Source organism: Leptodactylus fuscus, chromosome 1, assembly GCF_031893055.1.
Source record: "Leptodactylus fuscus isolate aLepFus1 chromosome 1, aLepFus1.hap2, whole genome shotgun sequence".
NCBI classification, from domain to species: domain Eukaryota; kingdom Metazoa; phylum Chordata; class Amphibia; order Anura; family Leptodactylidae; genus Leptodactylus; species Leptodactylus fuscus.
Genome location: NC_134265.1, coordinates 233,495,948 through 233,511,348, shown reverse-complemented (window position 1 = coordinate 233,511,348; position 15,401 = coordinate 233,495,948). Strand labels below are relative to the sequence as shown.

The 15,401-nt window shown below is 46.0% G+C and overlaps 1 protein-coding gene across 2 annotated transcripts in view; it reads right to left on the bottom strand.

The window, feature by feature from the left end:
* Positions 1-385: 385 nt before the first annotated feature.
* CHRNA6 (cholinergic receptor nicotinic alpha 6 subunit) overlaps positions 386-15,401 on the bottom strand; it is a 38,897-nt gene continuing 23,881 nt past the window's right edge. For both annotated transcript variants that reach the window (XM_075284392.1, XM_075284400.1), the window contains one exon: positions 386-727. In XM_075284392.1, coding sequence (XP_075140493.1) covers positions 599-727 — 129 coding nt within the window. In that variant the 3' untranslated portion in view covers positions 386-598. The remainder of the gene's footprint in view (positions 728-15,401) is intronic.

Genomic DNA, 15,401 nt, shown 5'->3' with positions numbered 1-15,401 from the left:
CAGCAGGATAATATGTCTCCTACAAAGCAAGGGTTTCTCAATAATGTCTGCACCAGATTGCAACACTTCCTTGGCCTGCCCAAAAGCAAGATTCATCGCCAATCGAGCATTTATTAGACTGAGATGTCTACGTTGGCAACCTATGAGTGTGCAGGATCTAAAGGCCCAGCTGCAACATTTGTGGGCAAATATGCCCTTATACACCTCAATTCCCAATCATATCTCATCTTGTATCCAGTCTATAGGCGACCCAGCAGGGTACATCAGCCTCTTTTCAGCTGTACAGTTTTTCCTAATAAACTTATCCTTTCCGTATACATACAGTATATCCTCTTTACATTCATACATAGACAGTTTAATTCAGCTGCTTCTTAGTGTGTTATTTTTTGTCACTGAGTGTATTTGCTTCAATATCAGAAGCCTTTTGCATTCCAGCTGCTCTTATGTCCATTGACAGCCAACCCTGCATGTAAGAGGTCCTTTACTATGCTTACTAAGGTTTTGTTTGGTGTGCTGGTGTACTTCTAAAGAACTTGGTGTTAATGTATGAGACTTAACTGAATATACATTATTTATGTTGATGCCGTCCTGAAAACCTCTATGTTTTTTTCCCATCTATCATTGGCTGCAAAAATAACCCAGTGGTCCCTAAAACACACAGAATTATGAAGACCCAGAGAAACACTCTGTCAATGACCATAGCTACATACTTCCAGTCATCTTCTTCCTGAAAAAAAAAAGAAAGAAATGATAAGGCCACACACGACACTGGAAAACATCAGTTTTAATAACAGCTGTCGCATGACCGGTTTTAGGAACACTGATAGACTGTGGATGAATTTACACGTCCATTTTTGACCATATCCTATTTTTGACCGTTTTCAAAGATCCCTGAATAGACTCATTTCTATAGGTGAAAACATATGCAGCGCAGACACACGTAGACATTTCCTTTTTGTTAAATCCACTCTTGACCTTGGCTCTAAAAACCGTAGCGAAATCTGTAACATATGGGGGTTACATACAATACACAGAATATACAGGTAGATATAATACTAACAATGACCGACTGGCACAATGGGGTAGAGGGCCCTGCCCGCGAGGGCTTACAATCTATCAGGGAAGGGGGGTACAGACAGAAGGAGAGGGGGAGACTGTACAGATGGCAGTGCGGTGATAGTGTTATTGGAGGTTGTAGGCCTTCCTGAATAGGTGAGTCTTCAGGGCCTTCTTGAAGCCTGTGATTGTGGGGGTCAGTCTTATGTGTCATGGTAAGGAGTTCCAGAGTATGGGGGATGCACGAGAGAAATCTTGGAGACGGTTGTGTGAGGAGTGGATGAGAGCAGAGCGGAGCAGGAGGTCATTGGAGGATCTGAGGTTACGTGTGGGCAGGTAGCGGGAGATTAGTTCAGAGATATATGGAGGGGTCAGGTTGTGGATGGCTTTGTATGTTAACGTTAGTAGCTTGAACTCAATTTGCTGGGCTATAGGTAGCCAGTGGAGGGACTGGCAGAGGAAAGCAGCCGATGAAGATCGGGGGTGAGGTGGATTAAGCGAGCAGCGCAGTTTAAGGTGGACTGGAGGGGGGCGAGGGTGTTAGCTGGGAGTCCATGGAGAAGAGTGTTACAGTAGTCTAGGCGGGAGATTATGAGGGCCTGGACGAGCATCTTGGTAGTTTCCTGGGTGAGGAAGGGGCGAATTCGGTGGATGTTCTTGAGCTGGAGGCGGCAGGAGGTGTTGAGGGCTTGAATATGTGACTTGAAGGATAGGTCAGAGTCCAGGGTTACCCTAAGGCATCGGGCCTGTGGGACAGGGGTAATTGTGGTTCCATTAACTTTGATAGATGGGTCAGGTGGAGGGGCCATACAGGATGGGCTGAAGATGATAAACTCTGTTTTCTCCATGTTGAGTTTGAGAAAGCGGGAGGAGAGGAAGGAGGCTATGGCCGCTAAACAATCTGGAATTCTGGCCAGCAGGGAGGTAATGTCTGGTCCAGAGATGTAGATTTGGGTGTCATCGTCATAGCAGTGGTACTGAAAGCCATGAGATTCTATGAGTTGGCCAAGGCCAAGGGTGTAGATGGAGAACAGGAGGGGTCCTAGGACGGAGCCCTGGGGGACACCTACAGAGAGAGGGCGAGGTGAGGAGGTGGTATGCGAGTGGGAGACGCTGAATGTGCGGTCGGTGAGGTATGAGGAGATCCAGGAATGGGCCAAGTCTGAGATACCAAGGGATGAGAGAATTTCTAACAGGAGGGAGTGGTCAACTGTGTCAAAGGCAGAGGAGAGGTCGAGGAGGAGGAGGACAGAGTAATGGCGCTTGGCTTTGGCAGTTAGCAGGTCATTAGTGACTTTTGTTAGGGCAGTTTCAGTGGAGTGCTGGGGTCTGAAGCCTGACTGAAGTCTGTCAAAGAGCAGGTTGGATGAGAAATAGGAGGAGAGTTCGGAGTGGACATGCTGCTCAAGAAGTTTTGAGGTGTACGGGAGCAGTGAGATGGGACGATAGTTGGCAGGAGAGGATGGGTCGAGGGACGGTTTCTTAAGTATAGGAGTGACAGTGGCGTGTTTGAAGGCTGAGGGGAAGGATCCATTGGTTAGGGATAGATTGAAGAGATGGGTTAGGGCTGGAGTAATGACTTCAGCGAGTTTGGGGATGAGATGTGACTGGATCGGGTCGAGCAAGCAGGAGGTGAGGTGGGATTTGGAGATTAGGGAGGAGAGTTTTTCGTCAGTTATGGGGGAGAAACAGGTCAGGGATGAGGAACAGTAAGTAGTTGGGTAGAGGGGTTGTCGGGGGAGTAGGGTGAGACTGTCTCTGATGGTGTCAATTTTAGTTTTAAAGTAAGCGGCAAAGTCGTTAGCTGAGATAAGTGATGTCGGAGGGGGGGCGGGAGGACGGAGGAGGGAGTTGAAGGTGGAGAATAGCTGTTTGGGGTTGCGAGAGAGTGCAGATATGAGTGTGGTGAAGTAGACCTGCTTTGAAGAGATGAGTGCATTCTTAAATGAGAGAACTGCCTCTTTGTAACTGAGGAAGTCTTCCTGGGAGTGGCTTTTCTTCCAGAGGCATTCTGCAACCCGCGAGGCATGTCTCAGTTTTTTAGTCAGGTCAGTGTGCCAGGGTTGTCTATTGATCGATTGGGCTCTGGTGTATGTGTGGGGGGCCATAGAATCAAGGGCTGAGGTAATGGTGGTATTATAGAAGGCAGCAGCGGCATCTGTGTCCTGGTTTGAGGATATGTCAGCGAGTGGTAGGAGAGAGTCTGAGAGGGTGCAGGTGTCAAGGCGGTTGAGGTTCCTGCGGGCGCGTGTTGGTTTAGAGGTTGGGGTGTCTATTGGAGAGGAGAGGGCAAAGAATGTCAGCAGGTTGTGGTCAGAGAGCGTGGATGGAGAGTTAGAGAGGTTGCATATGGAGCAGAGGCGGGTGAATATTAGGTCTAGTGTGCCCCCCTTTATGGCACTTGGCAGCACTGTAAGTGACCGTCTGCTTCACCCCAAGTGTGAGAAGGAGCGCTATCGCAAGTCCTTCCTTCCAAGCGCGATCAGGCTGTACAATCTACATCAGACCAATCGAAGATCACTCCGTACAGAAAACTAATGATTATGATTATGAAGTTGTCAAGTCTGAGAACATGAATCAAGATTCTTATACTTTGTATTGCCTGTTTGTTATCGAAATACTAATTTTTCCTTAATAAGGTTACATAGATCTGAGACAAAGGAGTTTGGAATCTAAGATGGAGTTTTTGTCTTGTCCTTCATGTCTCATGGCAGAAGTCTTCAAATTACAGCAAGGGGGGTCGTCTGGGTGGACGAAGGAAGGCTGGACATCAAAGGACTGAAACCAATAGAAGCTGGACAACTCAGGATTTTGGACAAAGCTTTGTTGAACTATGCATTAATCCCACCTACCCTTTGTAAAAGTGTGTGTACTTGTAATAAAGAGTCAGTAGCTTGCTGTGTGTTGACCTGGGCACTGAAGCAATCCAGCTAGCTGATGAAACAGACTTGATTTCTGTGTCATTATTTAGCAAAATCGCGCGACTAAGCTTCTTTAATTTGGACTAACTGATTGATCCAAGATATAGTCAATTCGACTCTGACATTTGGTGCCGAAACCCGGGAAACTGCTTTGATGTAAACCCAGAGAGGCTTCTGACCCGCGCGGATTATTACATTGAAAGCCATCATTTTCCGAAGAGAGTCCGGAATCTCAGCTGATCACGGTGAGTTTACTTATATTGTATATATGTATTCTCACTTGTGAATCAGAAAATGGCGGTTAGTACATGTGATAGTTATGACGGGTTATTTGTCTGAACCCCAGAAGGGACAGGGTTTTCTGGGCCTTTCTTCTGGCAGTTTTAAGAACCACGCATTGCTGTTTTCCTGTCCCATGTGGCTCAATCAGTCAGGATTCTCAGTAGATGGATTGAATCTGAAAGTTGAGAATGTATATGGTCCATGTTTCAAAAGTCAAAAGTGCCTGTCCCTGAGGGACATGAATAACCCCCATGATTTTATTGTGGAAAGAGCAGGCAAGCAGCATGTTACAGGCAATGAAAAGGTTAACAGCACGTGAAGTTGTAGTCAGTCCCAGAGGCGTAGTAAGAGACAATGGAATGTTCACAGCATGGTTTAGAGGCGTGTGCTATAGCAAGAGAGGGATTTTTGGAAGTTGAATGTGAATCCTTGTAAAACCAGTGACAAGTTCAGCTATAAAAGACCGCACTGTATACCACTATTATGATGTTTAGAGGATTATACGTTTAAACTTTGGTTGGGATCTAGTAAAGAAAATTGTAAAAGTCTGGTAAATTATGGTAACTTCAAGTATAGTTTAAGAGGTTCTGAACATTTGTGGTGATTATAAAGTGGGGTTTGCTATGACATGATTATATTCTGTTTGTCTGTTATTGTCATTTAAACTGTTGCATCTGAAAGAAAAGAGAAAAAAAAAATGATAGTGAAAAGTTTTGAATCTTTATAGCATGGGTATGGGAGATCACGCAGGGGGAACTGGCCACTCCCCTTTCGTCGCCTCCGCAATCCACAAGTTGGGGTTTTATCCCAAGTTGAAATTTTTGTGCAAGAGTTCAGGGAACAAAGGATATTCTGATTTTGTTTATGTGTCTATGTTCAATGGTTGTGTGTTAAACTTGTGTTGTAACTTTATATTGTGTCCTGTTATGTTAATTATGCTAATCACACCTTTCTTTGTCTTAGCAGTGTATATATATCCACACCTATACTGTGTAAACATTCACTATCCGCCATTAAGGATTTGGTGTCATTGTTCCACAATGGAATGCAGGAGGAAGGGTGTCGCCCTGGTGTTTCAACGCCATCTTTTATTTTAACACTGGACCCTCCCAGACGTACACAGTATACTCTGTTACATTCTGTGTTCTTTTGTGATGAACCATGCTTCTATAAATCAGGATTGTTCCCCAGAAAATTTAAAAAGGTGTCCCAGGTTTTGAAATTTAAAAACACAAAAAAGCAACATGTGTGTGTGTGTGTGTGTGTGTGTACTGATTGATAAAAAGATGTAGCACAGATTATTTTTGTAATGATGTTTTGGTTTTAAAAAGTAAAGAGAGGAAACTTATTTTGTTCTATACTAGGTGAATTAGAAGCCACCTTTATATCTGCTGTGTAATGTTCTTTGTGTGTAATTGTGTTATGTGATCTGGAGACTGATGTGATCCTTTGTTCAGTGTTTCTGCCTTCTCTGCTAATGAGATTGTATGAATGTGTTTCTGTTCCTTTAAGAAGTGTGCATGCTTGCTGAATCCTGTAGTCCTACTCACACACAGACGTCAGAGGGAGGGGGGTACAGCCATGTGGGCTGTGAAGCTGCTTGCAGACAGAGATAACAGTGGCTGTAGTGTGTTTTCTCTATGGTTCCTAATGTAACCTTTCCACCCTGCTTTACAAGTCACTTCTAACTGGTTAACTATTAGGCCCTGAGGTTGTTTGTAAAATTATTTGTTTTCCAGCACGCCCCATCCTGTTTATTACTGTTTGTAGCTGTTAACAATAGGTTCAAGGGGGGAGTAACTGAAATGTACAAGTATTTTCTTTGTATGTTACAAGAGACTGTTGGTTATTTGAATGATGAACCTATTGTTAACTTTGACTTTTTGAGTTCTTTGCAGAATTGATGTTTCTTTATTTGGGAAAGATGGTGGATCCTGCATCAGATATGCCACAGTCCCCGTATATGAGGTAAACCAAGCATAAGGAGACCTATTATGGGACTCCACGGGTCTCAGCTGAACTTGAAGCCATCACTGGAACATGGTACAATGTCTGAGGGTAGGTGTTTGATATAGTAGAATTATGGTCCGATCTGGAGGGCAAGAACTTTTTGTGTGATGGAGACCCTGCGGTTGCTGCTGCCCCCACACAGGTGGGTATAGTCAGAAGTTATGGCCACACACCAAGGCTGATATGAAAGAAAGTAGGGTAACATGTGGGCAGACACTGCCATTAGCCCAGCTGCATAAGCCTAGGGGACATGTAACTACAGGGGTCACCCAAACCCTTTTTAGCTCTCTTTTCAGGTTTTACGACACTGATGCACCGAAAATGGTCCAGGAGGAAAGGAGACTTGGTAAGAGGATGTACAAGGCCTGGTGTCTGGTGGTAAGAGAGTATGTACTGAGAACATTGTCCCCATTTATGGCATAAGCAGCTTCTTATCAAGTGCACTGTTTAGAAGTAGCCATTAGAGATGAGCGAACAGTGTTCTATCGAACTCATGTTCGATCGGATATTAGGCTGTTCGGCATGTTCGAATCGAATCGAACACCGCGTGGTAAAGTGCGCCATTACTCGATTCCCCTCCCACCTTCCCTGGCGCCTTTTTTGCTCCAATAACAGCGCAGGGTAGGTGGGACAGGAACTACGACACCGGTGACGTTGAAAAAAGTAGGCAAAACCCATTGGCTGCCGAAAACATGTGACCTCTAATTTAAAAGAACAGCGACGCCCAGCTTCGCGTCATTCTGAGCTTGCAATTCACCGAGGACGGAGGTTTCCGTCCAGCTAGCTAGGGCTTAGATTCTGGGTAGGCAGGGACAGGCTAGGATAGGAAGGAGAAGACAACCAACAGCTCTTGTAAGAGCTAAATTCCAGGGAGAAGCTTGTCAGTGTAACGTGGCACTGACGGGCTCAATCGCCGCAACCCAGCTTTCCCAGGATCCTGAATGGAATACACTGTCAGTGTATTCCCGTATACCCGATATATACCCCGATACCCGTTCCAACGGTGTGCCCCCCCACCTTCACCCCAGAAATACCCTGCAAGTCCCCTAGCAATAGAATTGGGGCTATATACACCCACAATTTTTACTACTGGTATACAGTGCCATTGTCTGACTGGGAATTCAAAGAATATATTGGGAATACAAATACCCTCATTTCTTGCTACTGCCATATAGTGCCAGTTTCTGACTGGTAATTCAAAGAATATATTGGGGTTACGTGCACCCACAATTTTTACTACTGGTATACAGTGCCATTGTCTGACTGGGAATTCAAAGAATATATTGGGAATACAAATACCCTCATTTCTTGCTACTGCCATATAGTGCCAGTGTCTGACTGGGAATTCAAAGAATATATTGGGGTTACGTGCACCCACAATTTTTACTACTGGTATACAGTGCCATTGTCTGACTGGGAATTCAAAGAATATATTGGGAATACAAATACCCTCATTTCTTGCTACTGCCATATAGTGCCAGTGTCTGACTGGGAATTCAAAGAATATATTGGGGTTACGTGCACCCACAATTTTTACTACTGGTATACAGTGCCATTGTCTGACTGGGAATTCAAAGAATATATTGGGAATACAAATACCCTCATTTCTTGCTACTGCCATATAGTGCCAGTGTCTGACTGGGAATTCAAAGAATATATTGGGGTTACGTGCACCCACAATTTTTACTACTGGTATACAGTGCCATTGTCTGACTGGGAATTCAAAGAATATATTGGGAATACAAATACCCTCATTTCTTGCTACTGCCATATAGTGCCAGTGTCTGACTGGTAATTCAAAGAATATATTGGGGTTACGTGCACCCACAATTTTTACTACTGGTATACAGTGCCATTGTCTGACTGGGAATTCAAAGAATATATTGGGAATACAAATACCCTCATTTCTTGCTACTGCCATATAGTGCCAGTGTCTGACTGGTAATTCAAAGAATATATTGGGGTTACGTGCACCCACAATTTTTACTACTGGTATACAGTGCCATTGTCTGACTGGGAATTCAAAGAATATATTGGGAATACAAATACCCTCATTTCTTGCTACTGCCATATAGTGCCAGTGTCTGACTGGGAATTCAAAGAATATATTGGGGTTACGTGCACCCACAATTTTTACTACTGGTATACAGTGCCATTGTCTGACTGGGAATTCAAAGAATATATTGGGAATACAAATACCCTCATTTCTTGCTACTGCCATATAGTGCCAGTGTCTGACTGGTAATTCAAAGAATATATTGGGGTTACGTGCACCCACAATTTTTACTACTGGTATACAGTGCCATTGTCTGACTGGGAATTCAAAGAATATATTGGGAATACAAATACCCTCATTTCTTGCTACTGCCATATAGTGCCAGTGTCTGACTGGGAATTCAAAGAATATATTGGGGTTACGTGCACCCACAATTTTTACTACTGGTATACAGTGCCATTGTCTGACTGGGAATTCAAAGAATATATTGGGAATACAAATACCCTCATTTCTTGCTACTGCCATATAGTGCCAGTGTCTGACTGGTAATTCAAAGAATATATTGGGGTTACGTGCACCCACAATTTTTACTACTGGTATACAGTGCCATTGTCTGACTGGGAATTCAAAGAATATATTGGGAATACAAATACCCTCATTTCTTGCTACTGCCATATAGTGCCAGTGTCTGACTGGGAATTCAAAGAATATATTGGGGTTACGTGCACCCACAATTTTTACTACTGGTATACAGTGCCATTGTCTGACTGGGAATTCAAAGAATATATTGGGAATACAAATACCCTCATTTCTTGCTACTGCCATATAGTGCCAGTGTCTGACTGGGAATTCAAAGAATATATTGGGGTTACGTGCACCCACAATTTTTACTACTGGTATACAGTGCCATTGTCTGACTGGGAATTCAAAGAATATATTGGGAATACAAATACCCTCATTTCTTGCTACTGCCATATAGTGCCAGTGTCTGACTGGTAATTCAAAGAATATATTGGGGTTACGTGCACCCACAATTTTTACTACTGGTATACAGTGCCATTGTCTGACTGGGAATTCAAAGAATATATTGGGAATACAAATACCCTCATTTCTTGCTACTGCCATATAGTGCCAGTTTCTGACTGGGAATTCAAAGAATATATTGGGGTTACGTGCACCCACAATTTTTACTACTGGTATACAGTGCCATTGTCTGACTGGGAATTCAAAGAGTATATTGGGGTTATAAATACCCTCATTTCTTGCTACTGCCATATAGTGCCAGTTTCTGACTGGTAATTCAAAGAATATATTGGGGTTACGTGCACCCACAATTTTTACTACTGGTATACAGTGCCATTGTCTGACTGGGAATTCAAAGAATATATTGGGGTTATAAATACCCTCATTTCTTGCTACTGCCATATAGTGCCAGTTTCTGACTGGTAATTCAAAGAATATATTGGGGTTACGTGCACCCACAATTTTTACTACTGGTATACAGTGCCATTGTCTGACTGGGAATTCAAAGAATATATTGGGAATACAAATACCCTCATTTCTTGCTACTGCCATATAGTGCCAGTTTCTGACTGGGAATTCAAAGAATATATTGGGGTTACGTGCACCCACAATTTTTACTACTGGTATACAGTGCCATTGTCTGACTGGGAATTCAAAGAATATATTGGGAATACAAATACCCTCATTTCTTGCTACTGCCATATAGTGCCAGTGTCTGACTGGGAATTCAAAGAATATATTGGGGTTACGTGCACCCACAATTTTTACTACTGGTATACAGTGCCATTGTCTGACTGGGAATTCAAAGAATATATTGGGAATACAAATACCCTCATTTCTTGCTACTGCCATATAGTGCCAGTGTCTGACTGGGAATTCAAAGAATATATTGGGGTTACGTGCACCCACAATTTTTACTACTGGTATACAGTGCCATTGTCTGACTGGGAATTCAAAGAATATATTGGGAATACAAATACCCTCATTTCTTGCTACTGCCATATAGTGCCAGTGTCTGACTGGGAATTCAAAGAATATATTGGGGTTACGTGCACCCACAATTTTTACTACTGGTATACAGTGCCATTGTCTGACTGGGAATTCAAAGAATATATTGGGAATACAAATACCCTCATTTCTTGCTACTGCCATATAGTGCCAGTGTCTGACTGGTAATTCAAAGAATATATTGGGGTTACGTGCACCCACAATTTTTACTACTGGTATACAGTGCCATTGTCTGACTGGGAATTCAAAGAATATATTGGGAATACAAATACCCTCATTTCTTGCTACTGCCATATAGTGCCAGTTTCTGACTGGGAATTCAAAGAATATATTGGGGTTACGTGCACCCACAATTTTTACTACTGGTATACAGTGCCATTGTCTGACTGGGAATTCAAAGAGTATATTGGGGTTATAAATACCCTCATTTCTTGCTACTGCCATATAGTGCCAGTTTCTGACTGGTAATTCAAAGAATATATTGGGGTTACGTGCACCCACAATTTTTACTACTGGTATACAGTGCCATTGTCTGACTGGGAATTCAAAGAATATATTGGGGTTATAAATACCCTCATTTCTTGCTACTGCCATATAGTGCCAGTTTCTGACTGGTAATTCAAAGAATATATTGGGGTTACGTGCACCCACAATTTTTACTACTGGTATACAGTGCCATTGTCTGACTGGGAATTCAAAGAATATATTGGGAATACAAATACCCTCATTTCTTGCTACTGCCATATAGTGCCAGTTTCTGACTGGGAATTCAAAGAATATATTGGGGTTACGTGCACCCACAATTTTTACTACTGGTATACAGTGCCATTGTCTGACTGGGAATTCAAAGAATATATTGGGAATACAAATACCCTCATTTCTTGCTACTGCCATATAGTGCCAGTGTCTGACTGGGAATTCAAAGAATATATTGGGGTTACGTGCACCCACAATTTTTACTACTGGTATACAGTGCCATTGTCTGACTGGGAATTCAAAGAATATATTGGGAATACAAATACCCTCATTTCTTGCTACTGCCATATAGTGCCAGTGTCTGACTGGTAATTCAAAGAATATATTGGGGTTACGTGCACCCACAATTTTTACTACTGGTATACAGTGCCAATTTCTAACTAGGAATTCAAAATGCGCAAGGCTCCCGGAAAGGGACGTGGACGAGGCCGTGGGCGAGGTCGGGGGAATGGTTCTGGGGAGCAAGGTAGCAGTGAAGCCACAGGGCGTCCCGTGCCTACTCCTGTGGGGCAGCAAGCATTGCGCCACTCCACAGTGCCAGGGTTGCTTGCCACATTAACTAAACTGCAGGGTACAAACCTTAGTAGGCCCGAGAACCAGGAACAGGTCTTGCAATGGCTGTCAGAGAACGCTTACAGCACATTGTCCAGCAGCCAGTCAGACTCTGCCTCCTCTCCTCCTATTACCCAACAGTCTTGTCTTCCTTCCTCCCAAAATTCCGAAGCTTTACAGAACAATAACCCAAACTGTCCCTGCTCCCCAGAGCTGTTCTCCGCTCCTTTCATTGTCCCTCAACCTGCCTCTCCACGTCACGATTCCACGAACCTAACAGAGGAGCATCTGTGTCCAGATGCTCAAACACTAGAGTCTCCTCCATCTCCGTTCGATTTGGTGGTGGATGACCAGCAACCCACCCTCATCGACGATGATGTGACGCAGTTGCCGTCAGGGCATCCAGTTGACTGGCGCATTGTGCGGGAGGAGGAGATGAGACAGGAGTTGGAAGAGGAAGTGGTGGATGATGAGGACACTGACCCGACCTGGACAGGGGGGATGTCAAGCGGGGAAAGTAGTGTGGATGTTGAGGCAGGTGCAGCACCAAAAAGGGTAGCTAGAGGCAGAGGCAGAGGTCAGCAGCTTAGGCGAAGCCAGGCCACACCCGGAATCTCCCAAGATGTTCCAGTTCGTACCCAGCCTCGAAAAACTCCCACCTCGAGGGCACGTTTCTCGAAGGTGTGGAGTTTTTTCAAGGAATGCGCCGAGGACAGATATAGTGTTGTCTGCACAATTTGCCTCTCGAAATTGATTAGGGGCTCTGAGAAGAGCAACCTGTCCACCACTTCAATGCGCCGTCATTTGGAATCCAAGCACTGGAATCAGTGGCAGGCAGCAACGGCAGGACAAAGGCCGCCTGCCGTTCACGCCACTGCCACTGCCTCTGCCTCTGCCTCTGCCACTGCCACTGCTGACTGTGCTGGCGATGCACTCCAGAGGACGAGCCAGGACACCACTTCATCTGCCTCCGCCACTTTGTTGACTTCTACCTCATCCTCCCCTGGTCCTGTCTTATCTCCTTCTCCTGCACCATCAAAGGCACCATCAGGCGTTTCTTTACAACAACCCACCATCTCTCAGACATTGGAGCGGCGGCAGAAATACACTGCTAACCACCCACACGCGCAAGCCTTGAACGCCAACATCGCTAAACTGCTGGCCCAGGAGATGTTGGCGTTCCGGCTTGTTGAAACTCCCGCCTTCCTGGACCTGATGGCAACTGCGGCACCTCGCTATGCCGTCCCTAGCCGTCACTACTTCTCCCGGTGTGCCGTCCCCGCCTTGCACCAGCACGTGTCACTCAACATCAGGCGGGCCCTTAGTTCCGCGCTTTGCACAAAGGTCCACTTGACCACCGACGCGTGGACAAGTGCATGCGGACAGGGACGCTACATTTCACTGACGGCACACTGGGTGAATGTAGTTGAGGCTGGGACTGCTTCCCAAACTGGCCCGGTGTACCTCGTCTCCCCGCCTAACATTCCTGGCAGGGACACGAGAAGAACACCCCCCTCCTCCTCCTCCTCTACCGCCTCCTCCTCCGCCACCGCCTCCTCCTCCGCCACCGCCTCCTCCTCCGCTGTTAGATTGACCCCAGCTACGAGTTGGAAACGTTGCAGCACTGGCGTTGGTAGACGTCAGCAGGCTGTGCTGAAGCTGATCAGCTTGGGGGACAGACAGCACACTGCCTCCGAGGTGAGGGATGCCCTCCTCGATGAGACGGCAATATGGTTTGAGCCGCTGCACCTGGGCCCAGGCATGGTCGTTTGTGATAACGGCCGGAACCTGGTAGCAGCTCTGGAGCTTGCCGGACTCCAACATGTTCCATGCCTGGCCCACGTCTTCAACCTAGTGGTGCAACGTTTCCTAAAGAGCTACCCCAATGTTCCAGAGCTACTGGTGAAAGTGCGGCGCATGTGCGCCCACTTTCGCAAGTCGACAGTAGCCGCTGCTAGCTTAAAATCTCTCCAGCAACGCCTGCATGTGCCACAACACCGGCTTTTGTGCGACGTCCCCACACGCTGGAACTCAACGTTTCAGATGTTGAATAGAGTGGTTGAGCAGCAGAGACCTTTGATGGAATACCAGCTACAAAACCCTAGGGTGCCACAAAGTCAGCTGCCTCAGTTTCACATCCATGAGTGGCCATGGATGAGAGACCTTTGTGACATCCTACGGGTCTTTGAGGAGTCCACAAGGAGGGTGAGCTCTGAGGATGCGATGGTGAGCCTTACAATCCCGCTCTTGTGTGTTCTGAGAGAATCCCTGATTGACATCAGGGATAACTCAGATCACACAGAGGAGTTAGGGATAGCATCCGATCCGTCACAGCTGGAGAGTAGGTCCACACATCTGTCCGCTTCACTGCGTTTAATGGAGGAGGAGGAGGAGGAGGAGGAGGAGGAAGAAGAGTTGTCCGATGATGTGATGGTGATACAGGAGGCTTCCGGGCAACTTCGAATCGTCCCATTGTTGCAGCGCGGATGGGTAGACATGGAGGATGAGGAGGAAATGGAGATTGAACTTTCCGGTGGGGCCAGAGGAGTCATGCCAACTAACACTGTGGCAGACATGGCTGAGTTCATGTTGGGGTGCTTTACAACCGACAAGCGTATTGTCAAAATCATGGAGGACAACCAGTACTGGATCTTTGCTATCCTTGACCCCCGGTATAAAAACAACATCTCGTCTTTTATTCCGGTAGAGGGGAGGGCCAATCGCATCAATGCTTGCCACAGGCAATTGGTGCAGAATATGATGGAGATGTTTCCAGCATGTGACAGTGGCGGCAGGGAGGGCAGTTCCTCCAGTAGGCAACCAAGTTCTCACCGGTCCACACAAACGAGGGGCACACTGTCTAAGGTCTGGGACACCTTGATGGCACCCCCTCGCCAAAGTGCCGCCACGGAGGGTCCTAGTGTCACCAGGCGTGAGAAGTATAGGCGCATGTTGCGGGAATACCTTTCCGACCACAGCCCTGTCCTCTCCGACCCCTCTGCGCCCTACACGTATTGGGTGTCGAAGTTGGACCTGTGGCTTGAACTTGCCCTATATGCCTTGGAGGTGCTGTCCTGTCCTGCCGCCAGCGTCCTATCTGAGAGGGTGTTCAGTGCAGCCGGTGGCATCATCACTGACAAGCGCACCCGTCTGTCAGCTGAGAGTGCCGACCGGCTCACTTTGATAAAAATGAACCACCACTGGATAGAGCCTTCATTTTTGTGCCCACCTGTGTAAAGCACCCCAACATGAAACTCCATGTCTGTACTCAACCTCTCCAATTCCTCCGCATCCTCATACTCATCCACCATAAGCGTTGCACAATTCTGCTAATACTAGGCTCCCTCCAACATGATTTCCCCCAACTCTGCTGGTTAGAGGCTCCCTCCACCCTGATTTCCACCAACTCTGCTGGTTAGAGGCTCCCTCCACCCTGCTTTCCCACAACTCTGCTGGTTAGAGGCTCCTTCCACCATGAATTTGCCCAAACTGGGCTGTTTAGAGGCTCCCTCCACCATGAATTGGTCCAAACTGGGCTGGTTAGAGGCTCCCTCCACCATTAATTGGTCCAAACTGGGCTGGTTAGAGGCTCCCTCCACCATGAATTTGCCCAAACTGGGCTGTTTAGAGGCTCCCTCCACCATGAATTTGCCCAAACTGGGCTGTTTAGAGGCTCCCTCCACCATGAATTGGTCCAAACTGGGTTTTTTAGAGGCTCCCTCCACCATGAATTGGTCCAAACTGGGGTGGTTAGAGGCTCCCTCCACCATTAATTGGTCCAAACTGGGCTGGTTAGA